This window comes from Lipotes vexillifer, unplaced genomic scaffold, assembly GCF_000442215.2.
Source record: "Lipotes vexillifer unplaced genomic scaffold, Lipotes_vexillifer_v1.1 scaffold161, whole genome shotgun sequence".
Taxonomy (NCBI): domain Eukaryota; kingdom Metazoa; phylum Chordata; class Mammalia; order Artiodactyla; family Lipotidae; genus Lipotes; species Lipotes vexillifer.
Window position 1 is genome coordinate 1,218,508 of NW_006779016.1, and position 18,235 is coordinate 1,236,742.

General features: G+C 39.4%; 1 protein-coding gene across 4 annotated transcripts in view; it reads left to right on the forward strand.

The window, feature by feature from the left end:
• CDK14 (cyclin dependent kinase 14) overlaps window positions 1-18,235 on the forward strand; it is a 593,024-nt gene that overhangs the window by 135,273 nt on the left and 439,516 nt on the right. For 2 of the 4 annotated variants that reach the window (XM_007452057.1, XM_007452056.1), the window contains one exon: window positions 15,766-16,011. In XM_007452057.1, coding sequence (XP_007452119.1) covers window positions 15,766-16,011 — 246 coding nt within the window. Of the gene's footprint in view, window positions 1-15,743; window positions 16,012-18,235 lie in introns of those variants that run through there. The other 2 variants (XM_007452058.1, XM_007452059.1) reach the window with 2 other exon arrangements.

Sequence of the window (18,235 nt, forward strand, 5' to 3'; positions counted from 1 at the left end):
TCAGTTTTGCATTGGCCTGTCATGGATATTCCTTTCATGAGTGACAAAAGATGACTTAAACCGATTCTTTTTATGGTGTTTGCCTTCATGAAGAGGGTAGAGTGAAGAAGATCACACTCTGAACCCAGTAAAGTGCCAATCACCAGAAAATGGTTGATTCAAAGGGACAATTTTCAGCCCCAATGAATTTGCCAGAAATGAATGCCAACCTTAACTGAATTAAGTTGTGCTCTTTCAAATCCACTGCTGTGAGTTTGGGGGACAGTTGTCTGGATTTTACATAGCTCCAAGCTAAAACTGTATGTCAAACTGTGACTTTTGGAGCCTCCAACACTGTTTGAATTGCTAACAATTTTTACTGAGTTTTGAGTCTGCCAGCTAATGTACAGACCCCTGTTAATGATGAGTGAACCAAAATAATTGATTCAGATGAGCACCTAAATGTGTGGGTACATCTCTAACCATGTTTGAAATTCTAGGTTCTATTGAATTTACTGGAAAAAATAAAGGAACAGAAGTTTATGTTGGTATTTGTGATGATTTCTTCTTTTTATCTGTTTTCAAGTACCATCAGACCTCCCGGCTTTTGTAAATTTTGTCGCTTCAGTTTCTAAATGGATCAAGGAAATGTGAAAAAATGCCATCATAGAGAAAACATATCCTGTTTCCCGTTGATACTGGAATGTCTGTGGTTTTCAGGCAGTACTGCTACTATAGCTATTTATTGTGACTGGCTTGGTCCGCGGCTTGGTGTAGGAGGAAGTCTATGGTTTGTTGTGCCCTGTGCAGAGGGCACTAACAAACTATGTGTAAAGGACAGTGAAAGCTGATGGTGAATGTCATGTCCAAGAGTATTCTGTGCCTGAAACATCCACAGCTAGTGCCCACATCCTTAAAAATAGATGTAGCTAATAAATGTAATTTTGGAAAACAATTTGTCTGTCTACTTAAGCACAGATGACTGACTTAACTAAATTCCCTTAATTTCAAATACTAATTTAGTGTGACTGATTATTTTAACATATTTCAGATACTTTAAACAAAGAAAACATGCACAAATATGATTATTGCATATAATATTACTACACTTACATTAATCCTATTTTAAAACACCAACACTGTGGGTTTAATTAATTTCATATTATTTCTATATTTCTTTGTATGCCTTCCTAGGGTTATAGATCTAATTAGTAGATTCCTTCCAGGGGTTTCACTAGTAATATTTTTGAATCTTCTTGGAGCTGTGTAATCTTTACAAATCCACAAGTAAAACAATGCCTTCTCCGAATAGCTGGGATTACAGGATCTGTGTTGTAGACTGTTGGGGCCTTGGTTGATTTTTCCAAAGTGATTCAGATCTGAGTCATTGGTTAGCAGTCAAGTTGAATTTTCTATTTAAGGGTTAAATTTCACTTAGTTACTAAAATTTAACTTACTTCTAAAAAATGCATTCCACATTGACTTCACAATAAATTTGCTTTACAATCTGGTGTCTCTCCACTAAATGTGTTCTTTGTAAAATGTTGCTTAGGCAACATCACATACCCTTTGTTTATTATTGTGTTATATTGACCTGGTCTGTTAGTGGAACATCTGTGTTGCTGTTCTTTCTACACTTGTGCTGTGTAGACCCCCTCTCCACAAGCTTTGAGCAATCATTCCTATTCTTGGTGCAATTCCTACTTTTTCTGGCACTACTTGGCTTACTCACAGTTCTATGTGTGAAAACCAACTATATATCCTGTTATATTCATCCTTCCATATAACTGCCATTTGTCATTTATATTGACTTTTCTTTCTCAAAATCATAATGAACTCGGGGTCTTTAAATAACTCTCTTGTTCCATTTAACCATAATTTTATTTTCCTTTTGATGCTCAACTATGTAATCACAGGTTGGCCAGTAGGAATCCCTATAGCCAGATTCCTTTGTCCTTCTAGCATTGTCACTGACATTTTTGAAAGGATCCTAGTTTTCTGGTAACAGCTGGATATTTCACAGCTGTTTTGTGCTTCCTGCCCTGTGAACTGGAATCAGGTTACTTCCAAGGATTCCTCTTTTTTCATAGTGGGGAACTGGAACATGGACCAGAATCTAGGCACTGGGGGTACACATGAAAGTTAGCAGTGGATCAAAGGGCTACTATTGGGTGGTTGAAAAAATCTGCCTTTTTGAGGTTATGGGTTCCTACTGATATTTTTCCAATTTGACATACATGCTTTTGTCCTCTAGTTTTCTTATGAGATTGTATCTGCACCGACCACAAGCATCTTGTTGTAGGAAGAAAGATTCTATTTGGGGAGGGGAAATGTTTATTTAGATTGCTGACAGTTTGATGGAAGAGTTCAAATGAAGATCTGGGCACTGGGGAGTAGTACCAATGTATAGTCTGTCTTCTAGAGCCCTGTTTCATTGCTAGGACTCTAGTCAGCTCACTCTTCTCTTCACGTACCCTGTGCACTTCAATATTATTCTATAGTATGCCAGAGATTGCAGCTAAGGGGAATGAGTGCCATTCTTACTTCACCTTGTCTGGATCCTTCCCCACACGCAACCCCTCCCTCTTCTCTTCAGGGTCTGACAAGCCCATGAGGTCAGTGAGGCTGCTTCCCCATAGCCGTATGAAGGGCCTGGAGTCCGCTTTCTGTTGTGCTTGTGGTTAACGGAGATGGCCAGATCATGTTTAAGTTGTTTGTCCCAAATATTGGAAACTTGAAACTTTTCCGGAACAGTCACTTTGCCCTATGTGGAAAACTCAAGTATAGATGACTTTCCTGGATGAAGATGCCTACATAAAGCAGGCCTGATACTGTATTTTTTTTTTTTTTAACATCTTTATTGGGGTATAATTGCTTTACAATGGTGTGTTAGTTTCTGCTTTATAACAAAGTGAATCAGTTATACATATACATATGTTCCCATATCTCTTCCCTCTTGCGTCTCCCTCCCTCCCCCCCTCCCTATCCCACCCCTCCAGACGGTCACAAAGCAGCGAGCTGATCTCCCTGTGCTATGCGGCTGCTTCCCACTAGCTATCTACCTTACGTTTGATAGTGTATATATGTCCGTGCCCCTCTCTCGCTTTGTCACATCTCACCCTTCCCCCTCCCCATATCCTCAGGTCCGTTCTCTAGTAGGTCTGTGTCTTTATTCCTGTCTTACCCCTAGGCTCTTCATGACATTTAAAAAAAAAATTCCATATATATGTGTTAGCATACGGTGTTTGTCTTTCTCTTTCTGACTTACTTCACTCTGTATGACAGACTCTAGGACTATCCACCTCATTACAAAGAGCTCAATTTCGTTTCTTTTTATGGCTGAGTAATATTCCATTGTATATATGTGCCACATCTTCTTTATCCATTCATCCGATGATGGGCACTTTGGTTGTTTCCATCTCTGGGCTATTGTAAATAGAGCTGCAATGAACATTTTGGTACATGACTCTTTCTGAATTCTGGTTTCCTCAGGGTATATACCTAGTAGTGGGATTGCTGGGTCATATGGTAGTTCTATTTGTAGTTTTTTAAGGAACCTCCATACTGTTCTCCATAGTGGCTGAACCAATTCACATTCCCACCAGCAGTGCAAGAGTGTTCCCTTTTCTCCACACCCTCTCCAGCATTTATTGTTTCTAGATTTTTTGATGATGGCCATTCTGACTGGTGTGAGATGATATCTCATTGTAGTTTTGATTTGCATTTCTCTAATGATTAATGATGTTGAGCATTCTTTCATGTGTTTGTTGGCAGTCTGTATATCTTCTTTGGAGAAATGTCTATTTAGGTCTTCTGCCCATTTTTGGATTGGGTTGTTTATTTTTTTGTTATTGAGCTGCATGAGCTGCCTGTAAATTTTAGAGATTAATCCTTTGTCAGTTGATTCATTTGCAAATATTTTCTCCCATTCTGAGGGCTGTCTTTTGGTCTTGTTTATGGTTTCCTTTGCTGTGCAAAAGCTTTGAAGTTTCATTAGGTCCCATTTGTTTATTTTTGTTTTTATCTCCATTACTCTAGGAGATGGGTCAAGAAGGATCTTGCTGTGATTTATGTCATAGAGTGTTCTGCCTATGTTTTCCTCTAAGAGTTTGATAGTTTCTGGCCTTACATTTAGGTCTTTAATCCATTTTGAGCTTATTTTTGTGTATGGTGTTAGGGAGTGATCTAATCTCATACTTTTACATGTACCTATCCAATTTTCCCAGCACCACTTATTGAAGAGGCTGTCCTTTCTCCACTGTATATTCCTGCCACCTTTATCAAAGATAAGGTGACCATATGTGCATGGGTTTATCTCTGGGCTTTCTATCCTATTCCATTGATCTATCTTTCTGTTTTTGTGCCAGTACCATACTGTCTTGATTACTGTAGCTTTGTAGTATAGTCTGAAGTCAGGCAGCCTGATTCCTCCAGCTCCATTTTTTGTTCTCAAGATTGCTTTGGCTATTCGGGGTCTTTTGTGTTTCCATACAAATTGTGAAATTTTTTGTTCTAGTTCTGTGAAAAATGCCAGTGGTAGTTTGATAGGGATTGCATTGAATCTATAGATTGCTTTGGGAAGTAGAGTCATTTTCACAATGTTGATTCTTCCAATCCAAGAACATGGTATATCTCTCCATCTGTTTGTATCATCTTTAATTTCTTTCATCAGTGTCTTATAATTTTCTGCATACAGGTCTTTTGTCTCCTTAGGTAGGTTTATTCCTAGATATTTTATTCTTTTTGTTGCAATGGTAAATGGGAGTGTTTTCTTGATTTCACTTTCAGATTTTTCATCATTAGTATATAGGAATGCCAGAGATTTCTGTGCATTAATTTTGTATCCTGCTACTTTACCAAATTCATTGATTAGCTCTAGTAGTTTTCTGGTAGCATCTTTAGGATTCTCTATGTATAGTATCATGTCATCTGCAAACAGTGACAGCTTTACTTCTTCTTTTCCGATTTGGATTCCTTTTATTTCCTTTTCTTCTCTGATTGCTGTGGCTAAAACTTCCAAAACTATGTTGAATAAGAGTGGTGAGAGTGGGCAACCTTGTCTTGTTCCTGACCTTAGTGGAAATGCTTTCAGTTTTTCGCCATTGAGGATGATGTTGGCTGTGGGCTTGTCATATACGGCCTTTATTATATTGAGGAAAGTTCCCTCTACACCTACTTTCTGCAGGGTTTTTATCATAAATGGGTGTTGAATTTTGTCAAAAGCTTTCTCTGCATCTATTGAGATGATCATATGGTTTTTCTCCTTCAATTTGTTAATATGGTTAATCACATTGATAGATTTGCGTATATTGAAGAATCCTTGCATTCCTGGAATAAACCCCACTTGATCATGGTGTATGATCCTTTTAATGTGCTGTTGGATTCTGTTTGCTAGTATTTTGTTGAGGATTTTTGCATCTATGTTCATCAGTGATATTGGCCTGTAGTTTTCTTTCTTTGTGACATCCTTGTCTGGTTTTGGTATCAAGGTGATGGTGGCCTCGTAGAATGAGTTTGGGAGTGTTCCTCCCTCTGCTATATTTTGGAAGAGTTTGAGAAGAATAGGTGTTAGCTCTTCTCTAAATGTTTGATAGAATTCGCCTGTGAAGCCATCTGGTCCTGGGCTTTTGTTTGTTGGAAGATTTTTAATCACAGTTTCAATTTCAGTGTTTGTGATTGGTCTGTTCATATTTTCTATTTCTTCCTGATTCAGTCTTGGCAGTTTGTGCATTTCTAAGAATTTGTCCATTTCTTCCAGATTGTCCATTTTATTGGCATAGAGTTGCTTGTAGTAATCCCTCATGATTTTTTGTATTTCTGCAGTGTCAGTTGTTACTTCTCCTTTTTCATTTCTGATTCTATTGATTTGAGTCTTCTCCCTTATTTTCTTGATGAGTCTGGCTAATGGTTTATCAATTTTGTTAATCTTCTCAAAGAACCAGCTTTTAGTTTTATTGATCTTTGCTATTGTTTCCTTCATTTCTTTTTCATTTATTTCTGATCTGATTTTTATGATTTCTTTCCTTCTGCTAACTCTGGGGTTTTTTTGTTCTTCTTTCTCTAATTGCTTGAGGTGCAAGGTTAGGTTGTTTATTCGAGATGTTTCCTGCTTCTTAAGGTGGGCTTGTATTGCTATAAACTTCCCTCTTAGAACTGCTTTTGCTGCATCCCATAGGTTTTGGGTCGTTGTATCTCCATTGTCATTTGTTTCTAGGTATTTTTTAATTTCCTCTTTGATTTCTTCAGTGATCACTTCGTTACTAAGTAGTGTATTGTTTAGCCTCCATGTGTTTGTATTTTTTACTGCTCTTTTCCTATAATTGATATCTAATCTCATGGCGTTGTGGTCGGAAAAGATACTTGATATAATTTCAATTTTCTTAAATTTACCAAGGCTTGATTTGTGACCCAAGATATGATCTATCCTGGAGAATGTTCCATGAGCACTTGAGAAAAATGTGTATTCTGTTGTTTTTGGATGGAGTGTCCTATAAATATCAATTAAGTCCATCCTGTTTAATGTATCATTTAAAGCTTGTGTTTCCTTATTTATTTTCATTTTGGATGATCTGTCCATTGGTGAAAGTGGGGTGTTGAAGTCCCCTACTATGAATGTGTTACTGTCGATTTCCCCTTTTATGGCTGCTAGTTTTTGCCTTATGTATTGAGGTGCTCCTATGTTGGGTGCATAAATATTTACAATTGTTATATCTTCTTCTTGGATCGATCCCTTAATCATTATGTAGTGTCCTTCTTTGTCTCTTCTGATAGTCCTTATTTTAAAGTCTATTTTGTCTGATATGAGAATTGCTACTCCAGCTTTCTTTTGGTTTCCATTTGCATGGAATATCTTTTTCCATCCCCTTACTTTCAGTCTGTATGTGTCTCTAGGTCTGAAGTGGGTCTCTTGTAGACAGCATATATATGGGTCTTGTTTTTGTATCCATTCAGCCAATCTGTGTCTTTTGGTGGGAGCATTTAGTCCATTTACATTTAAGGTAATTATCGATATGTATGTTCCTATTCCCATTTTCTAAATTGTTTTGGGTTCGTTATTATAGGACTTTTCCTTCTCTTGTGTTTTTGTCTAGAGAAGTTCCTTTAGCATTTGTTGTAAAGCTGGTTTGGTGGTGCTGAACTCTCTCAGCTTTTGCTTGTCTGTAAAGGTTTTAATTTCTCCATCAAATCTGAATGAGATCCTTGCTGGGTAGAGTAATCTTGGTTGCAGGTTTTTCTCCTTCATCACTTTCAGTATGTCCTGCCACTCCCTTCTGGCTTGTAGAGTTTCTGCTGAGAGATCAGCTGTTAACCTTATGGGGATTCCCTTGTGTGTTATTTGTTGTTTTTCCCTTGCTGCTTTTAATATGCTTTCTTTGTATTTAGTTTTTGACAGTTTGATTAATATGTGTCTTGGCGTATTTCTCCTTGAATTTATCCTGTATGGGACTCTCTGTGCTTCCTGGACTTGATTAACTATTTCCTTTCCCATATTAGGGAAGTTTTCAACTATAATCTCTTCAAATATTTTCTCAGTCCCTTTCTTTTTCTCTTCTTCTTCTGGAACCCCTATAATTCGAATGTTGGTGTGTTTAATGTTGTCCCAGAGGTCTCTGAGACTGTCCTCAGTTCTTTTCATTCTTTTTTCTTTATTCTGCTCTGCAGTAGTTATTTCCACTATTTTATCTTCCAGGTCACTTATCCGTTCTTCTGCCTCATTTATTCTGCTATTGATCCCATCTAGAGTATTTTTCATTTCATTTATTGTGTTGTTCATCATTGTTTGTTTCATCTTTCGTTCTTCTAGGTCCTTGTTAAATGTTTCTTGCATTTTGTCTATTCCCTTTCCAAGATTTTGGATCATCTTTACTATCATTATTCTGAATTCTTTTTCAGGTAGACTGCCTATTTCCTCTTCATTTGTTAGGTCTGGTGGGTCTTTATCTTGCTCCTTCATCTGCGGTGTGTTTTTCTGTCTCCTCATTTTGCTCATCTTACTGTGTTTGGGGTCTCCTTTCTGTAGGCTGCAGGTTCGTAGTTTCTTTTGCTTTTGGTGTCTGTCTCCAGTGGCTAAGGTTGTTTCAGTGGGTTGTGTAGGCTTCTTGGTAGAGGGGACTAGTGCCTGTGTTCTTGTGGATGAGGGTGGATCTTTCCTCTCTGGTGGGCAGGTCCACGTCTGGTGGTGTGTTTTGGGGTGTCTGTGGACTTATTATGATTTTGGGCAGCCTCTCTGCTAATGGGTGGGGTTGTGTTCATGTCTTGCTAGTTGTTTGGCATAGGGTGTCCAGCATTGTAGCTTGCTGGTCGTTGAGTGAAGCTGTGTGCTGTTGTTGAGATGGAGATCTCTGGGAGATTTTTGCCGTTTCATATTATGTGGAGCTGGGATGTCTCTTGTTGACCAGTGCCCTGATGTTGGCTCTCCCACCTTAGAGGCACAGCACTGACTCATGGCTGCAGCACCAAGAGCCTTTCATCCACATGGCTCAGAATAAAAGGGAGGAAAAAGTAGAGAGAAAGAATTAGTCGAAGTACGAAGAAAGAAAGAAAGGAAGGAGGGAAGGAAAGAAGGAAGGAAGAAGGAAGAAAAGAAGGAAAGAAAGAAAGAACGGAAGGAGGGAGGGAGGGAGGGAGGGACGGTGGGAGGAAGGAAGGAAGGAAGGAAGGAGGAAAGCAAAAAAGAAAGAAGATAAAGTAAAATATAATAAAGTTATTAAATTAAAAAATAATTATTAAGAAAAAAATTAAAAAACAAAAAACAGATGGATAGAACCTTAGGACAAATGGTGGAAGCAAAGCTATACAGACAAAATCTCACACAGAAGCATACACATACACACTCACAAAAAGAGGAAAAGGGGAAAAAATAATAAATCTTACTCTCAAAGTCCACTGCCTCAATTTGGGATGATTCGTTGTCTATTCATGTATGCCACAGATGCAGGGTATATCAAGTTGATTGTGGAGCTTTAATCCACTGCTTCTGAGGCTGCTGGGAGAGATTTCCCTTTCTCTTCTTTGCTCTCACAGCTCCCAGGGGCTCAGCTTTGGATTTGGCCCCTCCTCTGCCTGTAGGTCTCCGGAGGGCGTCTGTTCTTCGCTCAGACAGGATGGGGTTAAAGGAGTAGCTGATTCGGGGACTCTGGCTCACTCAGGCCGGGGGGAGGGAGGGGCACGGAGTGCGGGGTGGGCCTGCGGCGGCAGAGGCCGGCATGACGTTGCACCAGCCTAAGGCGCGTCGTGCATTCTCCCGGGGAAGTTGTCACTGGATCCCGGGACCCTGGCAGTGGCGGGCTGCATAGGCTCCCCGGAAGTGAGGTGTGGATAGTGACTTGTGTTCGCACACAGGCTTCTTGGTGGCGGCAGCAGCAGCCTTAGCGTCTCTTGCCTGTCTCTGGGGTCCGCGGTTTTAGTCACAGCTCGCGCCCGTCTTTAGAGCTCCTTTAAGCAGCGCTCTCAATCCCCTCTCCTCGCGCACCAGGAAATAAAGAGCTAAGAAAAAGTCTCTTGCCTCTTCGGCAGGTCCAGACTTTTCCCCGGACTCCCTCCCGGCCAGCTGTGGCGCACTAAGTCCTTCAGCTTGTGCTCACGCCGCCAACCCCAGTCCTCTCCCTGTGCTCCGACCAAAGCTCAAGCCTCAGCTCGCAGCCCCGCCCGCCCCTGCGGGTGAGCACACAAGCCTCTCGGGCTGGTGAGTGCAGGTCGGCACCGACCCTCTGTGCGGGAATCTCTCCGCTTTGCCCTCCGCGCCCCTGTTGCTGCGCTCTCCTCCGCGGCTCCGAAGCTCCCCGCTCCGCCCCCCGCCGTCTCCGCCCGCGAAGGTGCTTCCTGGTGTGTGGAAACCTTTCCTCCTTCACAGCTCCCTCTCACTGGTGCAGGTCCCGTCCCTATTCTTTTGTCTCTGTTTTTTTCTTTTTTTCTTTTGCCCTACCCAGGTACGTGGGGGAGTTTCTTGCCTTTTGCGAGGTCTGAGGTCTTCTGCCAGCGTTCCGTAGGTGTTCTGTAGGAGTCGTTTCACGTGTAGATGTATTTCTGATGTATCTGTGGGGAGGAAGGTGATCTCCGCGTCTTACTCTTCCGCCATCTTCCCCTTGTCCCTGATACTGGTTTTATTTGCAGAACCCCAGGCGAAGTGGAGACCATAAATTGCGTATAAATTTAATTATGTGGAGAATTCGTTCGTGGGCTTTATAGTGCTGATGGAGTTATGTCGTGCAGAAAACTCTCAATATATGGTCATTTATTGATAGCAGTCCTAAGAATCATTGCTTATCTATCCTGGATCTGATACAGTATATCAAATACAGAAAGTGGTATCTGCAACATGTTCTTAAGAACATTCTGCTCAAATATCAGAGTGCTTATAAGGCAATTTCAGTAAAGTGAGTGTATTAGTTTTCAGTTGGTGTGTAACACATTACCGTGTACTCACTAGCTTATTATCTCACAGTTTCTGTAGTTTAAAAGACTAGGCACGGCATACCTGGTTTCTCTGCCCTAGGTTTCACTGGACTGAAATCAAGGTGTTGGTCTCACCTGGGGCTCAGGATCCTCCTACAAGCACACTAGCTGTTGGCAGAACTCATTTTCTTGTGGTTGTAGGACAGTGGTCCCGTTTTCCTGCAGGTTGTCAGCCAGTGACTACTCTCAGCCTTTAGAGCCTGCCCCCCATTTCTGTGCCGTGTGGCCTGCATAGGAGGGTCATAGCATGAAATGTTGGCTTTCTTCCAGGCTAGCCAGATCACACCTCTGACTTTCTCTTCTGCGGCCAACTAGAGAAAATGCTCTGCTTTTAAAGAACTCACCTAAGGGGCTTCCTTGGTGGCGCAGTGGCTGAGAATCTGCCTGCCAATGCAGGGGACACGGGTTCGAGCCCTGGTCTGGGAGGATCCCACATGCCGCAGAGTAGCTGGGCCTGTGAGCCACAATTACTGAGCCTGCATGTCTGGAGGCTGTGCTCTGCAACAAGAGAGGCCACGACAGTGAGAGGCCTGCGCACCACGATGAAGAGTGGCCCCTGCTTGCCACAACTAGAGAAAGCCTGCGCACAGAAATGAAGACCAACACAGCCGTAAATAAATAAATAAATAAATAGGGCTTCCCTGGTGGCGCAGTGGTTGAGAGTCTGCCTGCCGATGCAGGGAACACGAGTTTGTGCCCCGGTCCGGGAGGATCCCACATGCCGCGGAGTGGCTGGGCCCGTGGGCCATGGCCGCTGAGCCTGCGCATCTGGAGCCTGTGCTCTGTAATGGGAGAGGCCACAACTGTGAGAGGCCCACGTACCGCAAAAAATGAATAAATAAATAAAATTAGAAAAAAATAAAAGAACTCACCTGATTAGGCCAGGCCCACCCAAGGTAATCACCCATTTGCCATATCACATAATAGAATCATGGTGTGATATCTCAACATATTCACTCTCAAAGGGGAGGGGATTATTCAAAGTCTGGACATTGGGTGTAATTGTAGAATTCTACTTATCACAATGAACTTGTAGTTTAAAAATACTTTTATGATAGCATTTTATGGATATATATGTTTATTATTTTTATGTCAAGATTGCTGGGTTTTTTTAATAAATTTATTTTTATTTTATTTATTTTTGGCTGTGTTCAGTCTTCATTGCTGTGCACAGGCTTTCTCCAGTTGCAGCAAGGTGGGCTACTGTTCATTGCAGTGTGTGCACTTTGCATTGCGGTGGCTTCCTTCAGTGGTTGTGGCTCTTGGGCTCTGGAGCACAGGCTCAGTAGTTGTGGCACACTGGCTTAGTTGCTCCGCGACATGTGGGATCTTCCTGGGCCAGGGCTCAAACCCATGTCCCCTGTGTTGGCAGGCAGATTCTTAACCACTGAGCCACCAGGGAAGTCCCTGATTGGTTCCTTTCTTTTTTTTTTTCCTTTTCTCAGCCATACTTTATAGTTTCTGTGTACAGATATTGCACGTATTTTGTCACATTTATCACTAAATATTTTAAATTGTTTGAAGGTGTTGTAAATTGTGTTTTTAAAATTTAAATTTCTGATTGTTGTTAGTATCTGGAAATACGAATGATTTTTGTATATTGATCTTATACCCTTGATAAACTTATTAATTCTAGTGTTTTTTTTGGGGGGGGGTAGATTTCATTGGATTTTCAACAGAGATGATAATGTCTTCTGTGAATAAAGTTGGTTTTATTTCTTCCTTTCCAATGTAGATTTTTTTTTCTTTTTTCTTGCCTTGTGGCATTGTCTGGCATTGTCTGGAAATTGTAATACAATGTTGAGTCAACATAATGAGAATGGACATCCTTGATTTGTTCCTGTACTTAGGAGAAAGGCATTCAGTTTAACAGTTACTGTGGGTTTAGAATCCAAGGCGCCTTAGCTGGGTGCCTGTGGCTCAGCGTGTTGTATGAGGTTCCAGTCAAGCAGGAGGCTGGGGCTGTGGTTGCATTTGAAGGCTCAACTCTTGTGGTTGTTTGCAGTCCTCAGTCCTTCCGTAAATATGCCTCTCCACAGAGCTGCCTCCTAACATGGCAGTTGGCTTTGCCTTGGGATAGTGATCTAAGAGAAAGGGAATAGGACTGAGAGTGTACCAGCACAGAAACCACAGTTTTTTAATAATCTTTTCTCAGAAGTGATAGCCCATGATTTCTGCCATATTCGGTTTACTGGATATAAGTCAACAAATACAGCCCAAACTCAAGATCTGTGTACTAAGTAAGAATATGACTACCTGGAAGTGGCTATCACTGGGAACCATTTTAGAGATTGCCTGACATTGTATACTAAAATGGTGAGTTATACATTTTAGAGTGTTAAGCCAACCCTGCATTCCTGGGATTAATACTACTTTTTCATTATTTATTATCCTTTTTATATATTATTGGATTCAATTTTTTAAAAATTGTCAATAAGTTTTGCATCTTTATTCATGAGAGAAATTGATCTGTCGTTTTCTTCTAATGCTTTTGTCTGGTTTTGGTGTTGGAATGATGCTGGCTTCATAGAGTGAGTGGGGAAGTATCCCCTTCTCTTTAATATTTTGGAAGCATTTCTGTGGAATTGATGTTATTTTTTCCCTTAAATGTTTGGTTTGCTTCACCAGTAATGTTGTCTGGCCCTGGCATTTTCTTTGTGATAACATTTTTGGTTACACTTTTAATTTCTTTAATAGACATAGGTAGACATAGGCCTATTCAACTTATCTATTTATTCTCAAGTGAGCTTGGGTTGTTTTCATCTTTCAAGGAATTTGCTTCATCTAAGCTGCTGAACTTATTGGCATAAAGTTGTTGATGATATCTGTAGAATCTGTAGTGATGTCATCTCTCTCATATCTGTTATTGGCAATATAAGTTCTTTACCTTTCTGCTCTTATCAGTCTGGCTAGAGGAGTATCCATTTTTTTTTTTTAATCTTCTCTGAAATCTAGTTTTCAGTTTCATTGATTTTCTTTGTTTTTCATTTTCTATTTCATTTATTTCCATAATGGTATTTTTTCATCATTTTAATTCTCTGCTTATTTTAGGTTTTAATTTCTCTTCTTTTTCTACTAGTATTTTAAGGTGTAATCTTATTGATTTGAATTTTTTTCCACTATATGCATTTACCATTATAAGTTTTTCTACAGCTAAAGTACTATTTAAGCTGTATCTGCCATTTTGATATTCTGTTTAACTATTTTCATTTAGTTCAAGATACTTTCTAATTCCCCTTTTGTATTGTTTAGTTTCCAAATATTTGCTGTCTTACTTATCTTTTAAAGTACTTTTTTCCCTCTGACTCCCTTTTAAGATATTCTCTTTATCACTGGTTTTAAGCAACTTGATTTTGATGTGCCTACATGTTATTTTCTTTGTATTTCTTGTGTTTAGGGTTCACTGACTCCTCAGGTTCATGTGTTTATATTTTATAGTTATAATTCAGTTGCCTTAGTGGTGTGGGTGGTTTCGTATCCATATCACATCTGTTGCCTCTTGCTTTCACATCTGTAAGAGAAACACGTGAACTCTTGAGTGAAAATTGAGTGAAACAAGTCAGTGCATCTAATCTAGTGATAAATTGTTAGTTTTTGATCATGACTAGAGGACTCTGCCTTAAGTCTTTTAAAGATATCTTCAGCAATTTTGTGGTATGCTAAAAGGTGTGATGATATCCTTCTTATTTGATTTAATTAAAATTCAACCTATGCCTAGTAGTTGAGACACACTCATAGGACAGAGTTTATGATTAAATTTAATTAAAATCTTTTTGTTTGTTTCAAAAACTTGAAAGACCTTAATTTATTATACATACTTTCCCACTTTAGTATTTTCAAAAGTTACGTTGTCAGACATATTTATTATACAATTCAAACAATATAGGGGTATGTAAAAAATAAGTGATCTTACCCTTTATCTGTTCAGTTCTACAAATCTGGCGGTATCTTATGTTAACACTTTGGAGTATTTCCTTCTATGCCTTTCTATGTGCTCATACATACACATACAAATATCTATATCTATGTCTGTATGTATATTTGTATCTATATCCATACACATATGTTTCTTTCTGATACGGAATCATCTTATACATATTACTCAGACACTTCATATGTTTACTTTAACAGTATGGGGTTTTCTTAGATACTTTCTGTTTTCCTGCCTTCTTAAATAAGGATGTGGAAACTTTTCACAAGAAGAAAAAAAACTTTCAAAGCATTTTCAGAGTTGTCTTTTCTCTAAACAGCATAATAAAGTTACCTAGCTTTACAGGCAAGCTAGAGGCCATAAAATTACTTAAAAAGAAAAGCAAAGTCTCCAGAATACAGGGAGAACGAAAGAGTTAGAACGTAAAGTGGAAAACAAGGAGCAAAAGTCAAAGAGACTAAAATAAAATGAGAGAGGGGGGCAGACTATGCAGTAAGAGAATGAATGAAGTTGAGAAGGAAATCGGGGTTTAGTGGAGTAATATAAACAAAATAAAGTGAGAGAGTGGCATGGACATATATACACTACCAAATGTGAAACCAATAGCTAGTGGGAAGCAGCCGCATAGCACAGGGAGATCAGCTCGGTGCTTTGTGACCACCTAGAGGGATGGGATAGGGAGGGTGGGAGGGAGACACAAGAGGGAGGGGATATGGGGATATATGTATGCATATAGCTGATTCACTTTGTTATACAGCAGAAACTAGCACACCATTGTAAAGCAATGATACTCCAATAAAGATGTTAAAAAAAAGAAGAAAAAACATTGTTTTCAACTTTTACTATCTCTACCTTTTAGCCTTTTCATATGCTCCATTCTAGTTTGGAGATGAAATCAACATTGGGATAGATTTTAAACATGTATTCAAGCATTAAAGTGTTGACGAACATAATGACTTTCTCTAGCTGTGTTAGCTGCTTCCGTGGTGACCCGTCAGTTAAAATGCCCATCTGATTTAGTTCAGCTGTTTTTGTTTGTTTGTTTGTTTTAATTAAGGCAAGTTATCCAACTTTTAATGATTCAGAAATAATCCCAGTTGCAGTCAGATGGTAAAATATGTGACAGAGTTCAAGGACCACCTTAGGGCACTAGCAGTAGAGACCTTAAGCTTCCTGTTTTAGGGATAGCAATTTTAGTGTCAGCCCTAAGTGAGTATAAGCAGAATGATTATGAGGAATTTTTCATATTGAGGTTTAAGCTAGTGTAGCTTTTAAACTGTGGCCTTTCGGGGTATTTCCTGGAATCAAAATTGGCATGCTTTCTAGGATAACAAATCAGCATGTTTAGTGATATTAAAGTTTCAGTGGAGAGGTTGAGTTTAATTTCTTTTTTTTCCCAGATATGTGTCACAAAGATGTCTACACGGAACTGCCCGGGAATGGACTCAGTGATCAAACCCCTGGACACAATTCCTGAGGATAAAAAAGTCAGGGTTCAGAGGACACAGAGCACTTTTGACCCATTTGAGAAACCAACTAATCAAGTTAAGAGGGTGCATTCTGAGAACAATGCTTGCATTAACTTTAAGGCCTCCTCCACTGGCAAAGAGTCTCCTAAAGTTCGGCGGCACTCCAGCCCCAGCTCGGTAAGTGCAGTCTTCTCACTTATCAGTGGGTGAACAGAACAAGTATCCCTCTTATAATAGTGGCATGCTGTGCAGGAAGACAGCAGGTGGCTTTATCAGTACATTATTATGCATTGTCTCCTTAGGTGGTTTAATGTTTTTGGAAGAAAGAGCGCAGGCATGCACAAGTGCCAACTATATACAGACTCTTTATTCATAAGCACACAACAAGCAAATGAGAAATGATTCAACTTACTTTGGGAAAGATTATTTTCTTTCTAGTTGTTCTAGTTAGAGGAATTTATAATTAAAAATCCTTTGGTATTTTGAACACCTGGAGAGGGTGTTTGAACTTCACTGTGTTTGCGGGCAGTAAGGGTAGTTTTGAATTTGGCAGATTCACAAAGAATTTCATTTCAGGGTACATGTTAGAATGTGTTCGCTTGTCTTATTCCAGTTTGTTCTCATTGTCAGTATTCTACAAATTACGAGCTAGACATTGAAACTGATCTTCTTAAAGAGAAATCCTATTCATCACAGTGAAATTTTCTAAACCCAAACTATATCAAAGCAAGTCTTGCCTTTGGACCCAAGGAGGTATAAAGTTCTGAGGTGATTGCTGCTTTTTGACTGTAGAAGTTTTACTGAAACTCATATTTCCAAGACTGGCCTGCATTTAACATTGTAAAAAAAAGCTTATGATCTTTCGAAATTAAGTAATTTTCTAATTTAACCCACACTTAAGAACTTCTTGACATAGATGGTCTAAGAATTTAAAGGGTAAGTGAAGAATGCTAGGAGAATTTTGATTCTGTCATCTTGCTAAGAAACATATTCCATTTCACAAATTTTAAATATTAAATTCCATGAGGGCCCAAACAGAGCAAGAGATGTCAGCTGCTAGGAGAATATTGACAGTTTAATTAATGTGTATGATACCTCACAAATCAATTTTTTTGTTAATGAATCGAAAATAAATTCGTTAATGCAACATTTGTGAGGAGAATTGATTATCTTGGCTTTCCCCAAATTGGCCCCTGTAATCTTGTGTATGATTGCAAGGTAGTGTCCATTTAGGTCACAGATACAACACTAACTCCTGGAAGAACTTTTAGATTTAGTATCATTTAGAAGAAATGAAAAGAATCATTGAAGAATAATTAAGCTTCTGTAATGGAAAGATAATTACATATATTTTACTATATAGTTATCTTAATATTATTATGTGTCAGTCTATGTGATATATAGAAATTGGCACTTGAGATATTGCAATGAAGCATACTTATACTAAAAAATTATTCACTGTTTATGTGAAAATCAAATTTAGCTAGTTATCCTGTATTGTATGCTTGCTGTTACTGGGGGTCATCAAGTCAGTGTGTACATCATAGTATACATAATAACAGTGGGATTTTGATACTTATTTTTAATGTTTAATAAGGAGTTAATTAAAATACTTATCAAAGAAAGCTGAGACTTGTCTGATGCGTTCTGTATTTCTCTCTGTATTTATTCATTTATTTTATACTGGAGTATAGGTGATTAACAATGTGTTAGTGTCAGGTGTACAGCAAAGTGATTCAGTTGTACATATACATGTATCTATTCTTTTTCAAATTCTTTTCCCATTTAGATTGTCAGATAATATTGAGCAGAGTTCCCTGTGCTATACAGTAGGTCCTTGTTAGTTATCCATTTTAAATATAGCAGTGTGTACACATCAGATAGGAGAGGTCTCAGGGAGCATGGCAGTGGCTTAGGTTTAGAAACCCCTCATATAATTAGAGAGAGCAACTAGTGCAGTAAAACCAAAACCAATGGATAACATCAACAACAAATATAGGTGACGAGGTTTCTCCATGAACCTCAAACTAGGAGTGAGGGGAACAAACCATGAACAATTTTAAGAACGATGTGGTATCAGAACGTGAGAGGGAGGAAGCTCAGGGAAGGCCAGGGGACTAGGGCCTACTCTCAGATCCAGGAAACCCCAAAATTGCCATCAGGTACGTACTGGTGGCTCATTGGGCCATTCTTAGGACAGCAACAGCACCTGGGTGGGGACTTTGATGGCACCTGTGAGTGGATGAGTGCACGGAGACCATGGGGTGTCTGCTGGTCTTCCTCCTGTGACTTCTCTAGAACATCAGATTGAAGCACCTTTTCAGGACAAAGTCCTGCACTGAGTAGAAAGTGCTGGAGTAGACTTCTGTGCAGGGAGGGTTCAGTAGGGCAAAAGGGAAAG